The sequence below is a fragment of the Vulpes vulpes genome, chromosome 8 (assembly GCF_048418805.1).
Source record: "Vulpes vulpes isolate BD-2025 chromosome 8, VulVul3, whole genome shotgun sequence".
NCBI lineage: Eukaryota > Metazoa > Chordata > Mammalia > Carnivora > Canidae > Vulpes > Vulpes vulpes.
Window position 1 is genome coordinate 5,759,578 of NC_132787.1, and position 24,075 is coordinate 5,783,652.

General features: G+C 57.8%; 1 protein-coding gene across 16 annotated transcripts; it reads left to right on the plus strand.

The window, feature by feature from the left end:
- Window positions 1–209: 209 nt before the first annotated feature.
- ADCY6 (adenylate cyclase 6) lies at window positions 210–24,061 on the plus strand. 16 transcript variants are annotated; one of them, XM_072765410.1, is made up of 23 exons: window positions 210–410; window positions 546–628; window positions 8,812–9,676; window positions 13,214–13,363; window positions 13,709–13,830; window positions 13,923–14,034; window positions 14,174–14,301; window positions 14,807–14,965; window positions 15,043–15,184; window positions 15,302–15,430; window positions 15,649–15,674; window positions 15,912–16,059; window positions 16,291–16,388; window positions 16,566–16,653; window positions 16,828–16,944; window positions 17,215–17,373; window positions 17,638–17,816; window positions 18,734–18,769; window positions 18,853–18,982; window positions 19,255–19,518; window positions 20,322–20,526; window positions 21,306–21,430; window positions 21,613–24,061. In XM_072765410.1, exons 3-23 carry the CDS (start codon window positions 8,813–8,815, stop codon window positions 21,736–21,738), a joined length of 3,507 nt encoding a protein of 1,168 aa, XP_072621511.1. In that variant the 5' UTR covers window positions 210–410; window positions 546–628; window position 8,812; the 3' UTR covers window positions 21,739–24,061. The 16 variants fall into 16 exon arrangements, with proteins under 16 accessions (XP_072621511.1, XP_025856001.1, XP_025856003.1 ...); XM_026000216.2 differs by lacking the exons at window positions 210–410; window positions 546–628 and adding an exon at window positions 2,958–3,144 and having other exon boundaries at window positions 8,809–9,676; XM_026000218.2 differs by lacking the exons at window positions 210–410; window positions 546–628 and adding an exon at window positions 2,962–3,144.
- The last annotated feature ends 14 nt before the right edge of the window (window positions 24,062–24,075 follow it).

Below are 24,075 nucleotides of genomic sequence, written 5' to 3' on the forward strand. Positions count from 1 at the left end.
AGTGGCTCAGTGGTTTAGCATCTGCCCTCGGCTCAAGTCATGATCCCAGGGTCCTGGGATCCTGGGATCAAGTCCCAGAAGTCCTGGATCAGGCTCCCTGCAGGGATCCTGCCTCTCCCTCTGCCTATCCTCTCTGTGTCTCTCATGAATAAATAAATAAAATCCTAAAAAAGAAAGAAAGAAGAAAGAAAAACCAAGGTCATTGAGACAGAGCTAGACTTGGAGAAACAGAAACAGTGCATGCCAGCTGCCTGGCTCGGCTCTCATCACAGGGAGGTCCTTTCTGAATATTTTCCTTATTGTAGAAAACGAGGCTCAACAGGGCTGGTGCTCTGCAAGCTGGATCAAGGTGTTCTGTCGTGAAAGTTCAGTAATAGCCGTCTTGTCCCAGTTCAAAGAAAAATACATTGGTAGGATTTTCTCACTGTTAAGGGTTTTTCCCCTCAATCTTTGGTGCCTGCGATTCTAGACTATCAGATCTGTCAGAGCACAAATTGTGTAGTTATTTTAGTACGTGCTGGTGCTAAGGGTATTATTTCTTCTAGGGGCTTGGAGGAAGTCTGAGAACCGCTGTCTTGGAGACTCCATTACTGGACCTCTCTGTGCCTCGATTTTTCCCATGTCTAAGGTGAGCATGATAATAATAGTATCAGGGAGGTTTATGAGGATTGATGAGTTATTTTATGGTAAGGGCTTTGAAGAGAGCTTGGCACATAGTAAGTGCTGTATAAATGCCTGCTGTTAAAATTACTAAAAGGGTAGCAGCTGACTTAGATCATCTTTATGACCCCTTCCTACTCTCTTAAAAGTTTAAAAATTCAGTGATTGAGTATTTTCCATGTGCTTAGCAGTAGCTTGTGTTTCCTAATGATAAGAGACTGGAATCATTTTTAAGAACCAAACAGTCTTGGGGACGCCTGGGTGGCTTATCGGTTGAGCCTCGGCCTTCAGCCCAGGGCATGATCCTGGAGTCCTGGGATCGAGTCCCTGCTGGGAGCCTGCTTCTCCCTCTGCCTGTGTCTCGTCTTGGCCTCTCTCTCTCTGTGTCTCTCATGTATAAATAAATAAAATCTTAAAAAAAAAAAAAAAAGAACCAAACAGTCTCTAGTGCTAGAAGAGATCTTTTGTGTAAGGTGCTGATGTTGAGGAACAAAACTAAAAGGGGTGGGGGCTGATGGTGGCTCTGCCTTCCAGCAAGGGACTGGAATTCAGGAGCTCAGACTAACACAAAGGCCATACTTGAGGGTGGAGGAAGCCTGCAGGACTGAATGCACCCAGACATGGAGCCTTAGCGTATCTCTCCTGCGTACTTGGTTGGTGTCCAAGTTTGTTTTCATTTCAAAATAAAACGAAGGACAAAATATGAAAATTTATAATGCACACACATGCGTACAAATTTCAACATTTTTTAATTTTTAAAAAAAATTCAAAATTTTATAATCTTTTTTTTTTTAAGATTTTATTTATTTATTCATGAGAGAGAAAGACAGAGAGAGGCAGAGACACAGGCAGAGGGAGAAGCAGGCTCCACGCAGGGAGCCCGACGCGGGACCCCAGGATCAGGACCTGGGCTGAAGGCGGCGCCAAACCGCTGAGCCACCAGGGCTGCCCTGATCTCTTTTTCTCAGTTGTGTTTTGTATTTCCCTCCTTGGCCCATGAACACATTATCCTAATAGTTAAGTGGCAGATCCTGGCTTCAGTTTGGAGAGGAAATTTTGACAGCAGTGAGAACACTGGCAACTTGATGGGAGAAGTCAGGTGAAGAGCCCCCAAAGGTCAAATAATAGGCCAGGCTGGCATAACCGAAAATTGTACATAGCAGAATAAACTGCAATTATTTCGCATTGTTGAAGATTTTTCTATCTAAGCCTTAAAATCCTGTAAGAAAGGGAAAGCAGATCATTTTATCCCTATTTTTTTTTTATATTTTAATTTTATTTTAGTACACTCTTAACATTCCCATTTTGGGGGCACCTGGCTGGCTCAGTGGGTAGGGAGGGCAATTCTTGATCTCAGGGTTGTGGGTTCAAGACCCACTTTGGGTGTAGAGATTACTTAAAGAATAAATTTTTTTTTTTTAAAGATTTTATTTATCTATTCATGAGAGACACAGAGAGAGGCAGAGACACTGGCAGAGGAAGAAGCAGGCTCCCTGTGGGAAGCCCAGGGTGCCATCCTGAGACTCTTGAGACTCCGGAGTCACTCCCTGAGCCAAAGCCAGCTGCTCAATGGCTGAGCCACCCAGGGGTCCCTAAAGAATAAAATCTTAAAGGGGCACCTGGCTGGCTCAGTGGTTGAGCAGCCAGCTTGATTTGGGTTAAGTTCATGATCTCAGTGTCCTGAGATAGAGCCCCACATGGGCTCCACTTGAAGATTCTCTCTCCTTCTGCCCCTCCCTCACTGGCCCACCCAAGGGTGTGCTCTCTTCCAGATAAGTAAATCTTAAACCTCCTCACCTTTTTTTTTTTTTTTTTTAAAGATTTTATTTATTTGAGAGTGAGAGAGAGTGGGCAAGTGAGCACCAGCACAAGATGGAAGGTGGGTGGGGAGGGCCAGAGGGAGAGAAAGCAGCAGACTCCCCGCTTGAACAGGGACCCAAACACCAGGCTCAAGTCCCTGATCAGGACCTGGGCCAAAGGCAGACGTTTAACTGAACTGAGCCACCCAGGTGCCCCTTAAAAAAAAAAAAAAAAAAAAAACTTAAAAAAATTGCGATTTTATAAATGAGGCTCCAAGAGAGTAATGATTTACTAAAGTATATAGTTTGCAATCGGATATGGCTGATAAGTGATGGAAACCGACTTTCCTAATTCCTCCCCTCTCCTCCTTGCCTCAAGCTCTGTCCTGGGTTTAGGAATCCAAGTGGGGATTTGGCGTGGCCGAGGCTTGGGCTGCGAGGGGCTGGAAGGCAGGAGGCGCCAGGTGGGCCCCGGCGTGCGGAAGCGGCTGCCGGGGAGGGAGGAGCCACAGGTGTGGCCGCGGGAAGGCGGCCGGGCCCGGGGAGGCCGCGCTCCGCAGCGGCGCCCTCGCCCCAGGTCCGACTCCCCGGCTCTGGGAGCCAACCCTCTCCCCTGTCCGCCTACAGCATGTTCCAAACCCTTAAAGGGTTAAAGCAGCTTCCACGTGATTTTCCCATCACCCAGGTAACTCCGAGCGCTGCTTTGTGCGAGGAAACGTGGGAAGTAAAGTCCCAAACCATCTCAGTCGGGGCAGCTAGCGAGGCACCCTTCACCCCCACCCTCGACGGGGAGGCGCAGCCCTTGGGGTGAAAGGTGCCCCGGGGAGGGGCTCTGCAGGCGGCAGGTGCGGGGAGGGGCCGCGGGAGGCAGCGGGGCCGGGGGCGCGGGCTGAGGGCGCCCCCGCTTCAGGCCCCCGCGGGGCTCGGGGCGCTGCGGGTTCGCGTCGGGCCGGTGCCCCGGGGGGCTGGGGAGGAGGAAGCCCGCGGCGAGCGGGGAAGCAGGCCGCACACCTGGCGCCCGGTGGAATGAAACCTAAATTAATTATTAAACTGGGTTCCCGCGGGAGGGCGCGGGGCCGCGGCGGCGGGGCGGGAACGGCGGGGGGGGGCAGGGGGGAGGCGGGAGGGGGGGCAGGGGGGAGGCGGGAGGGAGGAGGGGGGGGGGCGCGGGGCGCCGGCTCGCCCCGGGGGACCCCGGCCGGAGGGAAGCCGCCCCCTGCTGCTCCGGGCGGGGGCGAGGCGCCGGCCCCGAGTGCGGGCGCGGGCGCGGGCGCGCGGGGACCCCCGGCCGGGGCGGGCGGAGGGCGCGGCGGGGGGTGGAGGGAAGGGGTGGAGGGAAGGGGTGGAGGGAAGGGGCGCGCGGGACGGGCCGCTCCCCGGGGTCCGGCTCCCAGAACAGAAGCCGCTTGTTTGCCCAGGACGGGGGAGGGGGCGCGCGGAGGGGGCGCCCGGGCTCCCGCACCCCTGCGCGGCTCCGGGGGCAGCGGGCCCCGCGCGGGGCGCGGCGGGCGGAGGGGGAGGGGGAGGGGGAGGGGGCGCCAGACAATGGGCGCTTGTGCCTTTAAGGCGGGGAGTCCGGGAGCCGGCGGGGAGGGGACTTCTGGATCCGGGGTAGAGGGCGGCTGCGCTGGCCGGCAGGGAGGGGGCGCGGGCCGGGCGGGCTGCGGGCGGCGGAGGCTCGCCGGGGCGCGGGCGGCGGGGGGCGCGGGGCGGCCGCCGGCCGGCCGGAGCCCGCGGGGGCGGCGGGGCGGGGGCCCGGGCGGCGCGGAGCCGGGCCGGCAGGTGAGCGGCGCCGGGCGCGCGGGGTCGGGGGGCGTGGGGCCCCCGCGCGGCTCCCGGGGTCGGCTGGGGGCGCTGGAGGGAGGGGAGCGGGGGGCCCCGGGCTCGCATCCTCGCCCCCTTCCTCCAGCCGGAGCGAGCGCCCGGCCGGCGGGGCCCGGGGACGGGCTGCTCCTAGGGGAGGGGCTGGCTGCGGTTTCTGGGGTGGAGGGTGACTGCGATCGAGGGGGATGCCCTCTGCCTGCAGGGGTGCCCTCCACTCCCCGCGCCCCGACCGCGGCCGTGCAAGCGGTGCTGGGGAGCCCCCTGTGGGGGCAGGGGGCCACGGGGGGAGCCGGCTGCACTGCAAACGAGGCCTGGCTGCAAACCTAGACGTGGAAGCCTGCGGTGGGGACCGGCTCCGTACCCTCCCTTTACCAGAACCCCCCTGTGAGGTGGAAAACCTGGTGGGGCTCGTGTGGCTGGGCGTGGAAGTGGGAGCCGCCTGCAGTCTTCGGGGAGACCAGAGATTGGGGAAGCAGGGAGAAGGCAGTCCTGGACTTTCAGATACAGGCCCTGGGGGAGGCTCCTCTACATCTGGAAAGGCCTGGAATTGAGGCCCACTTCCCAGCATGGTGGGCGGTGCTGGCACTGAAGGGCCCTGCCTGGGCAGCGCCTTCTACCATGAACTTTCTGAAGTCGTCTTAAATCCCCTGGAGCCTCCTTCTGCCAAGGAGGGCAGGGGCAGGGGCAGATCGGGGTGGCCAGGGAGAGAGTTTGGGCAGGGAGAAGCAGTGGGCAGAGCTATCCTTGGGGCTGGGCCTTGGCCTGCTTCAGACTCTGGGTCTCAGGCTGGAGAATCCGGACTGGGTGGGACTTGAGGTCTGGGAGGCACTGGGCCTCCAGCTGCCAGGCTGAATGAGTATGGCTCCGGCTGTGGGAGCCAGTGGTGCCTGGAGCAGCCGATCTGTGAGAGAGAGCAAGGGACCAGGACCCCCGGGAGGAGAAGGTCAGAGGCACAGGCTCAGGAGCCTGTCTCTGGGGAAGAGGGAGGTGGTCTGTGGTTCAGAGTGATGCGCTGTTTCTGGACAGTGAGGGTTGGGGGACCATATAGGGAAGTCCTGTGGCTTTGAACAGTGCCCTCCCCTGTTCCTTGTCGTACCAGCCTAGTCTGGGGTGCCAGGAACGCTGGGAGCCTGGTGAGCTCTCCAGGGTGGGCAATGCCTGGAGTGAAGCTGCAGGTGGGATGGGTGCAGTTAGTTGGACAACTACACAGCTCCGAAGCCATCCCCTTGGCGGAGGGGAGGTGCTCAGAGTGTTCTGGGGACGGTCATGCGTTCTCCTGGACGGTGTCTGCCCCTTCCTCTGTGGGTATGAGCCAGATGCTAGGATGTGCTTCCAGGAGGCCGGGAACACAGCCAGAAACAGGTCCTTTGGGAACAGAGATCTGGCCATTTCGGGGAGGGGGGAGGGCCGTACATATAGGGCAGGGGACAAGCAAGCGGGAGGAGGCTGAATGAAGCACAATGTCACGGTAGGGGTGGTGGGAAACCTGCCTGCTCTGGGCTCTGTCTCCAGCAGCTCTGGGGACTCACAGCCAAGGGCACAAGGTCTGATGGAACCAGATGTCTGATGGGCTGGGGAGGTGTGTGTTCTTGCTAATGGCTTTTCTGTCTTTTCATTTCTTTGATAGTGGCAGAGTTTGGGGCTTAGAGTGGCATTGTGGGGGGGGGAGGGGGAGAAGAACTGCTTATCAGGTGTGGACTCCGTGGCAGATAGTCTTGGCTTCTCTCCTCACGACTGTTACTATTCCCATTTTACAGATGAAAAAACGGGTGCAGGGAGGTAGTAACTTGTTCAAGGCTGTGCAGCTAGCGCACGGTTACTCTCAGGTCTGAGGCCTGGTCTTGCTCCAAAGCTCCTGCTTCTAATGAAGTATCTTGGGGAGCCAGGCTTCCTTTGGTAACTTTTTCCCAAACTCTTGGATTTCCCTTCTGTCCCTCCAGGGGGTGCTGTTGGTGGTGGTAGAGGGTTGAAGGGCAAGCTGCTCAGTGGGAGGAGGGAGAAGGCATGCTGAGAGGAGTTGGCCGAGGGTGAAGTAGGGGTGGGGGTCCTGCCTGCAGAGTGGTCCCCGGTCTGCCTTCTGTTTTGTGGGCCTCTGGGTGTCTGAAGTGCCGCTTGTCTGTCTAGAGCGCCTGATCCTGAGGCCACCTGGGGCAAGTGCTAGGCACCCCCCCGCCCCCACCATGTCCCCCAGTGAGTACAAATGTCAAGGCTGCTAGCTTTGCCTAAGTACAAGGAGCCCCGGGGTGCCCTGTGGGCAGGGAGGAGTATATGGCACAGGCATCCAAGGATAACTGTGCTGTCATCCTTACTTTCTCTTGAGCCCAGCTGGGCTAGGAGGCACTGGGAGGGTGTTGTCCTGGAGTCCTCCCCACCCTGCTCCAAGGCACTACCCTCCGGGAGACCCGAGATCTGGAGCTGACTTGGAGCTGACTTGGCGGCCCAGGCAGGATCTCTGTAACCAGCCAGATAAAAGTGCCATGGGTGGACCTGGTCTTCCTTTCTTTTCCTGTCAAATCTGTGCTCCAGGTGGCCACAGGAGTAGCTCCACAGGGTTCTGGTGAAGATCAGGTGGGATTGGGCATGCGAAAGGACCCGGGAAAGGTACAGCACAGAGAAAACATGTCATACCCAGCCATTCTAGGAGCATTTATGTAGTGTCTACTAGGTGTGGCAGGTAGGGCGGTGAGCAGAATGGGCCCAAATCCCTGCCTTCAAGGAGCTGACATTCTGGGGAGGAGACACAAAGAGCAAATAAGGCAAATATATAGAATGGCAGTTGCTGATAAAGAGCAATGGAGAAAAATAAAGCATAAAGCTGGGAAGAGAGATAGGGAGCTCCAGGAAAGGGGGTTGCTATTTTAATAGAACGGTCAGGGAGAGACTCACTGATAAGGGGACATTTGAGCTGTGACCAGGACGAGCTCTTGTCGCAGGCAGAGGACACAGCGGGCACCGCAGTCCCAGGCCGGCCAGTGCACGGTGTGTTGGGGAACAGCAAGGAGGCTCATAGGACCGGGTGCAGTGAGAGAGAGGGACAGTCACGGGATTATCACTATTTGTTGTTATTTCACATTAGCTGCTCAGTGCCAATGCCCTTGAGCTAATTTTCTTTTAAAATTTTTAAAAAAGATTTTATTTATTTATTTTAGAGAAAGAGAGAGAGCGTGTGCTTGGGGTGGGGAGGAGGAAGGGGAGAGAGGGAAAGGGAGAAAATCCCAAGCAGACACTGTGCTGAGGGTGGAGCTAACAGGGGGACTCGATCTCCCAACCCCGAGATCATGACCTGAGCCAAAACCAAGCGTCAGACACTTAACTGACTGAGCCACCCAGGCACCCCATCCTGAGCTCTCTTTTTGTCTTTTCAACATATTTCTTGAGTCCTTACCATGTGCTGGGCTCAGTACTTGGTGCTGAGGGATAAAGGGCTGAGCAAAATAGTTATAATCCCTCCCCAAAGTTTGCAGTCAGCAGGGTGGTGAAACAAGGGGCAATTTATTTTTTTATTTTAAAGATTTTTATTTATTTAATCATGAGAGACAGAGAGAGGGGCAGAGACACAGGCAGAGGGAGAAGCAGGCCCCATGCAGGGAGCCTGACTGAGATTTGATCCTGGGCCTCCAGGATCGCGCCCTGGGCTGAAGGCAGCGCTAAGCCGCTGAGCCACCCGGGCTGCCCAGGGCAATTTAGCTATAATTGTGGTAAGTACTTTAGAGGAAGCGTACAGAAGGTAAAGGAGACCAAACGCAGTTTGCAGTCTGCGTGGGGGAGCTGGGACACCTTCCCTGAGGAAGTTCCATCTAAGCTGTGACCCCGGGGGAGAAGGTGAGCCTGACTCGGCGAAGTCTGCAGCGAAGTGTGCGTGGTGTGAGTGTGATGGGGAACAACGTGGAAGGAGATTCCCTTTTGTATAGAGGTCACCGATTGGCAGCTCACGGGCTGAATTCATTCCATAGATGTGATTTATTTGGCTTGCAGTGTTGAAAAATGTGAATTACTTGCCAACATTTAAAAATCAGGAGCTGTCACATTAAAATGTACATTTTTTTCAGCGGCTGTTGAAAAATCCGATCAGGCTCCCCTGGGATGCCAGTGGCAGCTACCTACTGGTGTGGGGTGGTACGTGCCCCTGCTGAGCTCAGGGGGTGCACTCTCTTTAGTTCCTCCCAGATCCCCTAAGCCATGGGTGCCTTTGCTCATTGACACAGGCACTTGAGTTTGTCACCACCAACAAATCAGTGCTGTTTAGGGAAGAGGTGAACGTGTAAGTGTGCTGCTTTGGAGTCCGGCGGATCAGGGGTCAAATCCTGGTTCCTACAGCTCTGGGGCTACTTGAGCTAGGGCAGGGCAGTTACCTCCCTCCCTCTGCCTCCAATCCCTCGCCTGTCGCCTATGGAAGGGGGATACCATTGCCTTCCTCCAGAATTTTAGGGGGGTGAGGCGTCTGAAGGGCTTCGCTTGGCCGGGAGGTGCTCCCGGCGGCGGTTGGCTGTCATGGTGTTAAAACCAACTCCTCCCTTTCTCTCAGCAGCATGTCGTGGTTTAGTGGCCTCCTGGTCCCCAAAGTGGACGAACGGAAGACAGCCTGGGGTGAACGCAATGGGCAGAAGCGTCCACGCCGCGGGACTCGGACCAGTGGCTTCTGCACGCCCCGCTACATGAGCTGCCTCCGGGACGCGCAGCCCCCCAGTCCCACCCCTGCGGCTGCGGCTCCGCCGCGGTGCCCCTGGCAGGATGAGGCCTTCATCCGGAGAGGCGGCCCGGGCAAGGGCACGGAGCTGGGGCTGCGGGCGGTGGCCCTGGGCTTCGAGGACACTGAGGCCATGTCAGCGGTTGGGGCAGCTGAGGTGGCCCCTGACGTGACCCCCGGGAGTAGGCGATCCTGCTGGCGCCGTCTGGCCCAGGTGTTCCAGTCCAAGCAGTTCCGCTCGGCCAAGCTGGAGCGCCTGTACCAGCGGTACTTCTTTCAGATGAACCAGAGCAGCCTGACGCTGCTGATGGCGGTGCTGGTGCTGCTGACGGCGGTGCTGCTGGCCTTCCATGCTGCGCCTGCCCGCCCTCAGCCTGCCTACGTGGCCCTGCTGGCCTGTGCCGCCACCCTCTTCGTGGCGCTCATGGTGGTGTGTAACCGGCACAGCTTTCGCCAGGACTCCATGTGGGTGGTGAGCTACGTGGTGCTGGGCATCCTGGCAGCCGTTCAGGTTGGGGGCGCCCTGGCAGCCAACCCCCGCAGCCCCTCTGTGGGCCTCTGGTGCCCTGTGTTTTTTGTCTACATCACCTACACGCTCCTACCCATCCGCATGCGGGCAGCTGTCTTCAGTGGCCTGGGCCTGTCCACCCTGCATTTGATCTTGGCCTGGCAACTCAACCGCGGTGACGCCTTCCTCTGGAAGCAGGTGGGATGTCAGGGAGGTAGGCTTTCGGGGCGCCAGGCCGGGAATGAGAAGGGGTTTAGTAATGGGAGGGTGGGTGGATACTGCGCGGAGGGATGTCTGGCTGTGTACTGGGGGGGGGGGTTGGAATAATGGGAGGCCAAGTTTCAGGGTCCGCTCCATCCTGGATCTGGAGCAGAGGGCACTGGCCGGGAGAGGCAGCACCCCAGGACCCAAGCCTGTGCTCTGTTTGCATGGGCCACCCGCAGCATGGGCCTCTTTGGCCGAGGCCCTTGAACAGCAAGGCTGGTAGATGTGAGGTAGCCCTGGAGGTGGGAACGTGACGGTTCACCCCGGGGCGGGGGAGGGCGGGGAGGGCAGCTCTGGCCTCGAGTTGCCTTCCCTGGAAAGCAGCTCCAGGTGGTGACCTGGAGGGATCAAGCAGGGTTTGGATGGACTTTGCAAGGGAGGACTTGCTTCTCTCCTGGACCAAGGCCATCTCTGAGAGGACGGGGAGGGGGATGAGGGGGATCAGTTTTCCCTGGGGCTGGGAGCGGTTTGAGTGGAGTTGGATGTGGAAAAGAGGGGCCTCAGGGTCGGATCTCTTCCCCCTGTCTTCCCACTGAGCACCAGAGGTCCGGCAGCCCTGCCGGGGGTTCTGGGCCCACGCCAGCCAGTGTGTCCGGGTTCTGTGTGGCTTGTGGGGTGGGGTGCGACAGCACCATGCTGAGTGAGAAGTGGAGGCTTGGCTGCTTGTCCGATGGGCTGTGTTCTTCTTTTCTGTTAGATCCTAGACAACTGACTGACCTCCCTTCGCCCAGCCTTGATTTCCCAGTCTGTAAAACTGGGATAAAAATAGTATCTACCTCATATGAGAGGTTGCTGTTAGGGCCCCACCCTCCCAGAGGGGAGTAGAAGCCAACAGGGCAGGGTTCTCACCTGGGGGCAGGGAGGTGTGGGAGTGCCGGAGGGGATGGGACCCAGGGAAGGGCCTTCCCGGAAGTCCCCTTCGGCTCCATGTGGCCACCACCACCGTCTCAGGTCACCCCCCTGACCGGGGAGCAGAGACCGGGCCATCTTGCCTGGCTGATCCTTCAGGGCACAGCCCCTAACCAGCATACCTCACGATCCCTCTGTCGGCACTCGGATTTCGAGGGTGCTGCCCTCTGTCTTGCTCCAGTTTTGAGGGACTCAGCCTCTGCTTTGCTGAGGGCCCGTGGTCGGTGTAGCCCACCCTACCCTGCCCGCAAAGAGGAAGTTCCCCGGGGCTCCCAGGGTGAGAAGCTGGGTGCTCTGGCATGATGCCCTTCTCCGCCCAGCTTGTGCTCCAGAACAGAATGTACCTTTTTAAAAGAAACTTTATAGCCCATTTGTTTGTGGAGCAGCACCCACAGGGCAGTCAGACCTCTTAAAGGGCCAGGGTCTTTCTGCCTCTGCTAGCCCCCCACTTCTCCCTGGGGTGGCTGCTGCCCTGGGCTTTGGAGCCGGACTGCCCTCCTGGGAAAGGAGGAGCTTGGAGGTGGTACCTCCCTTCCTCTCTACCTCCTCTCCGGCTGGCCAGGGGTAGGTGGCTGTCTCTTCTTTGCTCTCAGCTGGCATGGTGCCCAGAACCAGGCCCAGGGCCTGATTGGGGAGGCACAGCCCCATGGAGACTGGGACTTTGCAGCCTCCTGCCTCCCCAGGGGCACCCAGCTGCAGCCTTATCCTCTGTAGGTCTCAGCGGGCACATTCTTAGGGTGAGGAGAGGAAGTCACCCCTGCCCCTGCGCCTGTCTGTGGAGCCAGGGTTGCTCATACCCGGACCCCTTCTCCGAACCGAGGATTGATTCCCTGTGTCCAGTTGGCCTATGCATGCCGGGGTGGCGTGGGGCTGTGGCCTCCTTTCCAGGCTCCTTGGACAGTCCCTGACCAGACCTAGGCCTGCTCACACTCGTGGGAAGGAGCCTTCACTCCTCCCTGACCCACTCATTCACCCAGTGACCCCGGCCCCGCCTGGAGTCTCCTGGAGCGCCCCAGCATCCATTTTTTCTCACAGTCGGATCGGGGTCCGGTACTGATCCTGATCTATTTCAGTCTCTCGTCCCCCTTCCCCTTCCCTCCACCATGACTCACTTTTTCCTCTTAGGCTCCTGGGGCCAGGAAGGGAAGTTGCCTGGTTAACCCCTCCTCCTTCTCCCCCACTGGGGGCTATTCTTAGAAACCCCTCAGGGAGATAGTGTGCCCCCCTCTTCACCCCTGCTGCTGGGAGGGGGGCCTTGTGAACTGGACTGGGAAGGAAAGCTAGGCGGCCAGTCCTTGAGGGTCAGAGCTGGAAATGACTTGGGGGTTTGCTGAGCCTACCCCTCTGCTTTGCCTAAGAAAAATGAAACTGCGGTCTTAGAGATTAAGTGACCTGCCCAGGTTTGCAGGACTAGTTCTGGTTCTGGGCAAAGCCCAGAACTCCTGGCTTCCAGTTGGTGCTCTTTCCCTCCCTTCTCCCCAAACCGGAGCCCCGCCCCAGCCAACTCTGGGGTGGATCCACAAGTGCCAGGTTAACCCCTGAACTTCTGGAAACACTGAGGCCAGTTCTCCTTAGACTTGCCGTCCCATGAGTCCTACTGATGCTGAGGAGGGCTGACCACCCTGAGATCGGGGTCCTCGGGCATGGGGCCTGGCTGTGCCAAGTACTGGCGGTGCCTGGGCGTGGTGGAAGAGAAGGTCCCATGTTAGTAGAATTGATGACTCCCAAGCCTGGGCTCTGAGGCTGGGCCTCAAGAGCTTGTGTAAGTGGAGTGAGTAGGAATCTTGGAAATCTGGAATGTACCACGCAGTAGGGGTTGGACACAGGCTTTGGAGACTGTCCTGGATTCAAGTCCCACACCACCCACTATTAGCTGTGTGATCTTGGGCAAGTGACTTAGCTTCTCTGTGTTTGAGTGCTTCACCTTTAAAAGGAGATACTGTTACCTGTTTCATAGAGAATAAGAGATCCGCTAGTTACTGTATAGGAAGCAGCTATGGAAGCCACGCATATTAAACAGGCAGCCAACAGATTAGCTCCAATAATGATAATAATGATAATTATCATGTCACATTATGTCAGAGCAGGGAGGGACCTTAGAAATCTTGTCCCTCTCCAGGTTTTAGATGAGCCTACAGAGACCCAGAGAAATGAGATGATTTGTCCTAGGCATTCACAGGACGATATAGGCTCAAGTCTCCTGGGTGTTGTCCTGTGAGGACATGCAGAACCACATGCAGAAGGAGCAGCATTTGTTTTTATTTGGGCTGATTGTGGGGCAGGAAATCATAGTGTGCTGGGCGCAGGCCCCATGACCCACCTTGCCCTGGTTGGTGCCTCTGCTCCCAGGAGTCGTGAAAAGGTCCCATTTCTAGCTGTGGAGCGATCCAGGCAGGGAGCCGGAGTCCTGTGGGAGGAGAGGGAGCTGTATTACAGGGGTGGGGACAGACAGGGCACAGGATCCTGGCTTTCTCCCCACAGAGAGCCTAGCAGTTTGCACCTGTGCGTTGTGGGGGCGGGGGGGGGGGGCGTCACCAGTCTGCCTCTGCCACCCTCTTGCAGCTCGGTGCCAACATGCTGCTGTTCCTCTGCACCAACGTCATTGGCATCTGCACACACTACCCAGCTGAGGTCTCTCAGCGCCAGGCCTTTCAGGAGACCCGCGGTTACATTCAGGCCCGGCTGCACCTGCAGCACGAGAACCGGCAGCAGGTGGGGCTGCCCTCCCTGTCCAAGCCCCCCCCCCCCCCCAATAACCAGCAAACTGGTTCCGCCGCCTTGTAGCACTCCGTGGAGTAAGTGTGGGTGGTCCCCCTGAGTGTTCCCCGGCAGCACACAGGCCCTGTGACACTGGGGTTCCTGTCCTGTCTGAGGGTGGGAGAGGATAGATGGGAGCACAAGTGAGGGGTTGCATGGGGGGGTCGGGGTCCGAAAGGGAAGCTCAGGTCTCCAGAGGGGCCTGGGAGGGCTCTGGAGTGGTGGAGGCATCAGGAGGGATCAGGAGCCTCAGCGTGAGGCTGAGAAGATAGCGGTGCCCTGTTGCAACCACTGGTCTAGGAACGGCTGCTGCTGTCCGTGTTGCCCCAGCATGTTGCCATGGAGATGAAAGAAGATATCAACACAAAGAAAGAAGACATGATGTTCCACAAGATCTACATCCAGAAGCATGACAATGTCAGGTAGGGCGGGGTGGGAGGGTACCCGGAGGGATGGGGGCCCTGGGAGTCCCGGAGGGCCATGGGGTCCTTCCATCTTCTGCCGTTGTCCACAGCATCCTGTTTGCAGACATTGAAGGCTTCACCAGCCTGGCGTCCCAGTGCACCGCGCAGGAGCTGGTCATGACCCTGAACGAGCTCTTTGCCCGGTTTGACAAGCTGGCTGCGGTGAGGGGGCTGGGCCACACGTGGTGTGAGCATAGCTTTAAACTGGGGCGGCCTGGCACGGTGGGGACAGATGGCGACTCGGTGAGGGTGCTGGGCGGGCAGGAGAGTGAGAGCGACTCTCCCCAAATCTCTCCTTTAGGAAAATCACTGCCTGAGGATCAAGATCTTAGGGGACTGTTACTACTGTGTGTCGGGGCTGCCGGAGGCCCGGGCAGACCATGCCCACTGCTGTGTGGAGATGGGGGTGGACATGATCGAGGCCATCTCGTAAGCGGTGCCCCTCCTAGGTCCCTGGAACTAGATGCCCTGGCCGGCCTCTGCCCTTGGCATTGTCCTCAGGAATTGTCTCATTTTGGCTAATCCTCTGTCTTGGAGATCCATCGCCGGGGAGGGAAAGGATCTCTCTTCAGCCTCTGCACCTTAGACCCCAGCCAACAGGCCCAGGTTGGGGGTGGGGGGAGCCCCGGGGGAGGGAATCGGGGCTGGCGAGGATGCTAGCTGCGCAGGCCTGCGGGGAGAGCAGTGACCCCTCCCTTCGTAGCTCCGTTCCGCCGGATGCCGCAGGGCCACCACTGGTGAACTCGCTTCACAGACGTTTGTCCTTGGGACCCATGCAGCCTTTTGCCCGTGTCCAGCCAGGGCTGTGCTGCTGTGGCCTGCGTCTGGCTCTGTCCCTGTCTACTTGGCTCCGAGGGGGAGTGAAGGGCCCGAGCTCGGGGCTGGGAGCGGGGAAGGTTGTGCCGGGAGCCGAGCCAGAGCCGCCTCTTCCCAGGCTGGTGCGTGAGGTGACAGGTGTGAACGTGAACATGCGCGTGGGCATCCACAGCGGGCGTGTGCACTGTGGCGTCCTTGGCCTGCGGAAATGGCAGTTCGATGTGTGGTCCAATGACGTGACTCTGGCCAACCACATGGAGGCGGGGGGCCGGGCCGGGTGAGTGTGGGGTGCAGCAGGTGAGGGGTGGGAGCGAGGTGGGCGAGGCCAGGTCTCACCCTCCTGTCGGCTCACAGCCGCATCCACATCACCCGGGCCACGCTGCAGTACCTGAACGGGGACTACGAGGTGGAGCCGGGCCGCGGTGGCGAGCGGAACGCGTACCTCAAGGAGCAGCACATCGAGACCTTCCTCATCCTGGGAGCCAGCCAGAAACGGGTCAGGCTGGCGGGGGTGGGGGGTGGGGGGTGCAGGGCGACGGAAGGGCAGATGTGGGCAGCAGAGACATCTTCTCTGGGCCCCTTTTCTGATCCCGTACCCCTGCTGCCTCCACAGAAAGAGGAGAAGGCCATGCTGGCCAAGCTGCAGCGGACGCGGGCCAACTCCATGGAAGGCCTGATGCCACGCTGGGTGCCCGACCGCGCCTTCTCCCGGACCAAGGACTCCAAGGCTTTCCGCCAGATGGTGAGGGGCCCACAGCACGGGGACCCGAGGCCTCATTGTCCTGACACTCTGTGCGCCCTTCCCTCTTCTGCCTTGTGGTATGGTGGGGCGGGAGGGTTGACTTCACCCCCAGGGTTCCAAGCCTCGCCAGGTCAGCAGTGCTGGGGACGGGGAGGGGGTCATGGGGGTGAAGGCGGTCCGTCCTTCCCCTCACTTGCACACTTTGTCCCTTTCTCCAGGGCATTGATGATTCCAGCAAAGACAAGTAAGTCAGGTTATTGAGGAGGGAGGAAGGGGAGGGAGGAGGCACTTGCACCCTGGGACAGGGCTGCGGGGAGCCGAGACCCCCCCCCTTTCCTGGACCTTAGGTGTGTCATGTGGGAGCAGGTGCCACAGAGCCAGCTCACTCTGTCCTTTGGGTGTCGCCCGTGCCCTCCCCTTCTCATTGCCTCTCCTGCGGCAATGCTCATGCCCCCGGTGAAGCCATGTCCCCTGCCCTCAGCCGGGGTGCCCAAGATGCCCTGAACCCCGAGGATGAGGTCGATGAGTTCCTGGGCCGTGCCATCGATGCCCGCAGCATCGATCAGCTACGGAAGGACCACGTGCGCCGCTTCCTGCTCACCTTCCAGAGAGAGGATCTTGAAAAGAAGGTTTGGGGGATTTGAGGGCAGAGGGATGAGGGCTGGATGAGGAGGGGCTGGGAAGGCTGAGCACAACTGAGGGAACAGGAGAGGTTGTTTCGGGAATGGCGAGGGGGCGACTACAGGGTGCAGTGGGGATCCCTATCCGCGGGGCCACTGCTGCTCCTCTCTGAGGCCCTGGTAGGGCCCTGCCTCCCCCAGGCCAGAGCCCAGCACCCAGCTCAGCCTCCTCTCCCTCAGTACTCGAGGAAGGTGGACCCCCGCTTCGGAGCCTACGTGGCTTGTGCGCTGTTGGTCTTCTGCTTCATCTGCTTTATCCAGCTCCTCGTCTTCCCACAGTGAGAGCCCTGCCCCTCCTCCCTCTGCTCCTCTTCCCTCCACCACTTCCCAGAACCTTCCCACACACCCGTGCAAGCTCACGGTCTCTGGACCCTGCGCCCTGCCCATCTGGGGAGTGGGATGAGGATGCCCAGACATTCCAGAGTAACATCTTCCCTGGCCCTTTTGTGCCCCAGCTCAACCGTGATGCTTGGGATCTACGCCAGTATCTTTGTGCTGCTGCTGATCACCGTGCTGACCTGTGCCGTGTACTCCTGTGGCTCTGTATGTCGGGGGTTCCTCGTGGGCTGGTTGGGGAGGGCAGGCCGGGCCACCGTGGTGAGAGGTCGCACGGGGAGATGGAGGAGAAGGCCAGGCCTCCCGCCCGGGGCCCCATCCCTGGTTGGCCTTACCTTGGCTGACGTGGTCTCTAATTCTTGGTCTCTCACCTGTCTGCAGCTCTTCCCCAAGGCCCTGCGACGTCTTTCCCGCAGCATCGTCCGCTCTCGGGCGCACAGCACTGTGGTTGGCATTTTTTCAGTCTTGCTAGTGTTCACCTCTGCCATCGCCAACATGGTAAAGGCCCAGTGGGGATTCTTCTACCCTTTGTCTGTGCCAAGCACTGCTCTGGGCCCTGGGGGTAGGTAGAGGAATAAGACCCATTTCCTGCCCTCCGAGAGCGCGTTATCTCAAAGGAGGGCTTAGGTTAACTCTTTTCTCCTTGCTCCCCCTACCTCCTGTCATCCTTCAGTGAGCACTTTGACCCCCAGGGTATGAGGCACGGGGCATGGCTGTTGCAACCACTCTCTTGCGTGCTGACCCTGATGTCTCCCCCAAATTTTGCAGTTCACCTGTAACCACACCCCCATCCGGACCTGTGCAGCCCGGATGCTGAATGTAACACCCGCTGACATCACCGCCTGCCACCTGCAGCAGCTCAATTACTCTCTGGGCCTGGATGCTCCGCTGTGTGAGGGCACCGCACCCACTTGCAGCTTCCCTGAGGTGTCCAAGCCGTGCTCAGGCGGGATGGGGGGCTGTCCCGATCAGTCCTAGCTGTTGACCCCTCTGTGTCAGGCCTGGTGATGGGCACCAGAGTCCCTGCCGGAGGAGCAGCCGGGGGCTCTAGTGTGGTGTGGGGCGGCGTGTGGAGGCTGAAGGACGTTTGGGTTTGAGGTTGAGGAGGGGTGTGCAGGGCTCCTCCTTCATGGGGTAGGGGTGCCATGGCTCCTGCCTTCGTCTAACACCACCTCTGCCATCACCCCCCAGTACTTCGTTGGGAACATGCTGCTGAGTCTCTTGGCCAGCTCTGTCTTCCTGCACATCAGTAGCATCGGGAAGTTGGCCATGATCTTTGTCCTGGGGCTCATCTATTTGGTGCTGCTTCTGCTGGGCCCCCCAGCCACCATCTTTGACAACTATGACCTGCTGCTTGGTGTCCATGGCTTGTGAGTTTATCCTCAGCCCTTTTAACCCCCAAAACGCTTCCTGACCCTGCTGGTCACTGTGAGCCTCTCTGGTGCTCAGGCCTCTTGTGCCCTTGTAATGCCATCACTCACCCCTCACCTGTGGGGGGGGAAGGAGGCCGTGGGAGGAGCTCCCAGCATAGGACTCCACAGTTACCCCCAAGGAAACCCCAGTCCTGGGAAGTCCCTGTGTCTTCAGGCCAGGCATTTAAAAAATTCCCTTTCTTGTTCACATGGTTCTTTCATACCCATTCTCTTAACCACCTGTAGGTCACACAGCTGCTTGGCAGCAGAGCCCTGGCTAGGAACCAAAACTTCTGACTCCTACTTAGGGGCTTGGCCTGGGACACCACACTGGCTTTCCCTCTGCAAGCCCCATCCCTTGTGATACGGGGCCATAGGTTGGTGTGGCAGGAAAAGCCTCTGGAGTCCACTTGGGTTTGAATCTCACTCTGCTGCTTATTAGCTGTGTGACCTTGGACAGGTGAGTTAACTTCTCTGAGCCTCAGTTTCCTCATCTGTAAAATGGCAGTGGCACCTGTATCATAGGTGATTGTAAAGACTATGGTCACTAACGTTTGTCGAAGCCTTACTGCACGCCAGGGCCGTGCTAGACCGTTTGCATGTGTTATTTAGATCTCGTCCCTCTTTTACTGATGAGGAAACAGGCCTAGGCTTAAGCAACTTGTTCCGAGTCTCAGGACAGGTAAGTAGAAGAGCTAAGAGTGAAACCTTCTCTCAACCTCTGCTCTTACTGAGTTACTGTAAGCACAAGCCCTGGCCCTGTGCCTGATTTTGTGCTATGTGCTTGGTAAATGCAGTTTCTGTCTCCCCTTCCCTGCCCCGACTCAGCAACTTAAGAAGAACCGATGACTTTGTCTCTTGTATCTTCCTGCCAGGGCTTCTTCCAATGACACCTTTGATGGGCTGGACTGGTGAGTGAGGGCTCCGGGGCAGGGAAGGGTAGGGCTGCCACATGCCTCTTTCAGGCACTGAGCTTGCCTCTGCTTACCCTCAGCCCAGCTGCGGGGAGGGTGGCACTTAAATACATGACCCCTGTGATTCTGCTGGTGTTTGCCCTGGCGCTGTATCTGCACGCCCAGCAGGTGGAATCAACTGCACGTCTGGACTTCCTCTGGAAACTGCAGGTGACTGAGTGGGGACAGAACCTGGGACAAACCAGAAATGCACCTTGTTGGCTGGCCAAGGCTTGGGCCGCTCAAGCCCACTCTGGCTCCAACCTGCTCTGTGCCCATCTCCTAACCCCTGCTTCATCTTGTCCCTGCCCCTCTCATCCCTTTGGGTCTCCGCTGTCCATGCCTTTCTTCTTCCCCGTGGTTCCCTCTGATGCCCGTCTCTAGGCACTGGCTCCCACTTCTTGTGAATGTTGGGCAGTGGGTGATGGGTGTGGTGTCCACAGGCAACGGGGGAGAAGGAGGAGATGGAGGAGCTCCAGGCCTACAACCGAAGGCTGCTGCATAACATTCTGCCTAAGGACGTGGCTGCCCACTTCCTGGCCCGGGAGCGCCGGAACGATGAGCTCTACTACCAGTCGTGTGAGTGTGTGGCCGTCATGTTTGCCTCCATTGCCAACTTTTCTGAGTTCTATGTGGAGCTGGAGGCAAACAATGAGGGTGTCGAGTGCCTGCGGCTGCTCAACGAAATCATCGCTGACTTTGATGAGGTACTTGTCTGTTTGGCTGCTGCTGGCAGAGCACCTGGGGGGGATGAGGGCAGCGGGAAGAACTTTGGGTGGGAAGGCCAGGATTGGGGGGCTGGCTGGATTGGGAGGGGGAAGGAAGGCTTGATGGGACCCAGAGATATTGGGGTAGTAGTCAGGGTAGGTACAGTAGGGACAAGACCAAGGACCCACTGTGGTGTCCGAGGCAGCAGGGAGGTCAGCCCCAGTGGGGCAGGGTCATCACTGCTGGGGAGCAAGGACATGAGGATCTGTGGAGAGGACAGGATGGGTACCAGGTGGATGTTACTGAAGAAGGCGGCAGTAATCTGTGGACGAAACCCCATGAGCCCAAGTAAGCAAGATGGGCTCCTGAATAGAGAAAATGGAAGCAAACACGAGGAAGTGTCCAGAATATCCAGCTCAGGAATGGGCCATTTACGGTCTTGGAGCCAAGTCACTCCTTCACTCTGGCACTCGGTTTCCCAAAAAGTGATGGTTAGAATAATTGATGGCTAATACCCCTTGTGTGGTTTTGGATTCTGTGAGGGAGCATTTGAAGTTGCCCTGAAGCTGTGTGCCAAAGTTCTGGCCTGGGGCTCTGATGCCTGCCTGGTGAAGCGGCCTTTTTTCCTGGCTCCTCAGTCCCGCCTTGAGAACGACGGCTGGAAGGCGGGGCTCGCACACTAAAAGGAGGGGAGCTGTTGCAACAGGGAAGGGGGAAGAGGCCGAGGCCTGGCCAGAGTGAGCACTGGGCAGGGGCGTTCGGCCTCTCCGCCTTGACAGCCAGGTCTCCCTGTGCCGTCCAGATCATCAGCGAGGAGCGGTTCCGGCAGCTGGAGAAAATCAAGACGATCGGTAGCACGTACATGGCTGCGTCGGGGCTGAACGCCAGCACCTACGATCAGGCCGGCCGCTCCCACATCACTGCCCTGGCCGACTATGCCATGCGGCTCATGGAGCAGATGAAACACATCAACGAGCACTCCTTCAACAACTTCCAGATGAAGATTGGTGAGATGGCCTGGTCGCCTGGCAGCTTTTCCTAGGCTGTTTCTGGGTGAGGCAAGGAGGCAGGTTAGGGGTTCCCCATCAGGAATCCTTTGGGATGTCCTTTCTCCCGCCTCCTACCTCGTCTCGTATTAAGAACAGAGGTCATTGACCGAGGGCCTGCTGTGTGCCGGGCGCTGTCCTGGACATTTTAGTCTTCACATTATCATCCCCTTCTACAGAGAGAGACTGACTCTCAGATTAAAGAACTTGGCCGAGGTCAAACAGCCAGGAGGTGGCTGGACTGGGATTCAAAACCAGGGTTATTGAAGCTCCAGGACCCATTGTCCTCTGAGGCTAGTCTGATGTGCTGGGAGCTGGTGAGCGGGAGGGGTGGCTAACGTTAGGGGTGCTGGAGTCACTCTGGTTTGAATTCTGGGTGTTCCACTCACTGGCTTATTTAGCACATCACCCAACTCCTCTCAGCTCCCCGAGGTTATCTGCAAAATGGGGATGATCCCTTTCAGGGCCGCTGAGGGGATGAAATGATGGGACGCTAAATGCTTATGAGAGGGGTTGCACAGAGTGAGCATTCAGGGGGTTAGCCAGTGTTAGGGCAACAGCTGCCTTAACTCCGGGGAGCTCCACAGGCCTAGATCTTCCATTCTTTACAACCAAGATACTTGTCACTTTGCTACTTTCTCCTCTGGGTCCTTCTAAAGGTTTCAGGAGCGGGGATGACTCCCTGGGCTGACCCTGGCATGTCCACTGGTCTCAGTTTTTTGCTGCTGTCCCCATTGCAGGGCTGAACATGGGCCCAGTTGTGGCAGGCGTCATTGGGGCTCGGAAGCCACAGTATGACATCTGGGGGAACACGGTGAATGTCTCTAGCCGTATGGACAGCACGGGGGTTCCTGACCGAATCCAGGTGAGGAGGATGGGTCCAGAGGGCTTCTGCGGGTCCCTCTCTACAGTCAGCTAGGACAGGGGTAGGGTGGCAGTGTTCTGTGGTGGGGGGGGGGGGGGCTAGCATGATTAGAGAACCCCTGGACCCCTGCAAATGCAGCAGGAAGGATCCCAGGCTAAGTGGGTTCCCCTCCCATCCCCCAGGTGACCACGGACTTGTACCAGGTTCTAGCTGCCAAAGGCTACCAGCTGGAGTGTCGAGGGGTGGTCAAGGTGAAGGGCAAGGGGGAGATGACCACCTACTTCCTCAATGGGGGCCCCCCCAGTTAGCAGGGCCCAGCTACAAGTTCAGCTGTCAGGACCAAGGTGGGCATTTAAGTGGACTCTGTGCTCGCTGGATGGAGCTGTGGCCGGGGGCACCAAGCCTCCAGACCCTGCTGACCACAAAAGGGAACACCTCAGCAGGCTGTGCTTGGACCATGCTCGTCTGCCCTCAGGCTGGTGAACAAGGGATACCAAGAGGATTATGCAAGTGACTTTTACTTTTCTAATTGGGGTAGGGCTGGCTGTTCCCTCTTTCTTCCAGCTTTTGGGAGCAGGGGAGGCGGCAGCAGCAGAGGCAGCAGGAGCCCTCCTGCCTGAGGGTTTAAAATGGCAGCTTGCCATGCCTACCCTTTCCCCTGTCTGTCTGGGCAACAGACTCGGGGCTGGGCCCTTCCTTTCCCTCTTTTTCCTGGGAATATTTTGTACAAAGACTGGGGCGGGCATGAGGAGTACCTATTCCGTGCTTGCCTCTGCTATGCCTGCGTCCCCAGCACTGGCCTTGGGTACCCCACCCCAGTCCGGTCTCCCTTCTAGGCACAGGGCAGAGGAGGGAGACACTCTGGGGACCCAGCTCTGTCCATATTTCAGGGGAGTATTTCCATTTGCCAAATCCTAGTCCCATGATCTGTCCCCAAAGGGGAACAAAGGGACTTTTGACAGCTCAGATTTAGCCCCAGTTCCTGCACAACTCCAGGGAAAGGGGCATCTGGCCTCATTGGTACTGTGAAAATGGCCAGCCAGAGAGCAAGCACGTATGTGGGGATGTCAGAAGATCAGGAGCTGGAAGTACACCTGCAGGTGCCAAAGTGAGCAGGCCGGCCAGGGAGTGGGGTGGTACCAGACTCTTGATCTGAGGGCCCCACTGGGGTCGGGATCAGGTTACTCTGCCCCCATGCTCTCTTGCTGTCTGCCGGCAAAGGGGCACAGAGCATCTCTACCCCCTCTGTTGCCAAATAGAAAAGGGTCAGGGCATGGAGGAGGATGACCCTGGTCCAAACCTGTCCTCCCAAGTCTTTGGCACTGGGGAGGGCCTGTGTGTCTGTGTCATGTGTGTGCATGTTGGCTTTGGTGTGTGTATCTGTTTCCCAGGTTTGTGTGTGTCCTTGTGCTCCTCCTCAGCTCCCTACCTGGGGCTGCCTCTCTCCTGTGGGCCTCTGTCTTCTGGGAATAAGGCAGGGTTTCGGATTTCAAGGGATGGAGAAAGATGCCTCGGTTGCACAGGAGTGGCATGGGGTATGGTAGTAAGAGGAGGGGGGCCCTGGGGAGAAGAGTCCTTTTTGTGCCAAATCCCTAAGTGCCATTTGGGGGCTGTGTGTGTAGCATGACTGTGTCCCTGCCTCGGGCAGGGACCCAGGTGCCTGCTTGAGCCTCAGTGCTCCAGGCACTTGAACCGTCTGGGGTTTGGTGGCCAGAGGCTCAGGAACTTCCTGGGTTCCCCAGCTGGTGGTATACTTTGGGACTGGGGTAGCATGGGATCTCTCTGAAGACCCAGATACTGGTACTTAGGGGATGGGGCAAGGGAACCTGAAACTTGGCGTTCTCCAGCCTTCAGTCTCAGTTTAGCATGTTCCTGGGTCCTCAATCCCCATGAAGCCTGCAAGGACTAGAAGAAGGGTTGGGAGGTTGGACTCTAGATACCCTTCCTATCTCTGCCTTCCTTTCACCGCTTTCTCTGCAACCTCCTTGCTTCAGGCCTGAATTAACTGGTGCCTTGGTTTCTCTGTATCTATTTATAGAGTCAGAGGCATTAGCCTGAATTTTGCTTGAAGATCATTTTGTCTTGGAGGTGATTAGAAAGACCGAGGAGAGAGGGTCCCAGAGTTGCTGGGACCCCTTGCGGAGGCCTGGTTCTGACTCATATTGCCTCCCTTTGGGGATCTTCATGCATCAACCAAATGGGCTATCAGGCACTTCATTAGCCATGGCAGGAGGAGGGGAAAAGACTAATTGGTCCAGACAAAAAATCAGCTTCCTTTCCCCAGCCATATCCCTGGATAGGAAAGGACTGCTTGGAGCCCTTGGGTGGGAGTGAGGATGTAAGGAGACCAGAGGGGAAAGACCTCAGTCTTGGGTGACTTGTCTTTGCTTCTTGCCAAGTGGGAGGGTCCTGTCCACACCCTGACTCCCCTTACCACAGTGCCAGCCATGCCCTTCTCCTGGGCTCCCATTGCCCCCTTTCTCACCAGGTGATGGGGGAGTCAGTGGATGGGAGGCCCATGGACTTTGGTTTTATAATGTAACCACTGTGGGGGGGGAGGGTGGTGTATCATGTATTTCAGTGAAATATTTAATATATTTAAATATCAATAAAATCAAATTCTTTGTAAAATTCCCAGCTCTCTG

What these genes read in the sequence shown, in the direction of transcription:
- ADCY6 (XM_072765401.1), top strand. Translation starts at nt 5,843, where the DNA reads ATGTCTGATGGGCTGGGGAG. An exon ending in TGGGAGCCAGCCAGAAACGG is followed by an intron (nt 15,185 to 15,301) that starts GTCAGGCTGGCG and finishes CTGCCTCCACAG; the next exon opens with AAAGAGGAGAAGGCCATGCT. An exon ending in GATGATTCCAGCAAAGACAA is followed by an intron (nt 15,675 to 15,911) that starts GTAAGTCAGGTT and finishes CCCTGCCCTCAG; the next exon opens with CCGGGGTGCCCAAGATGCCC.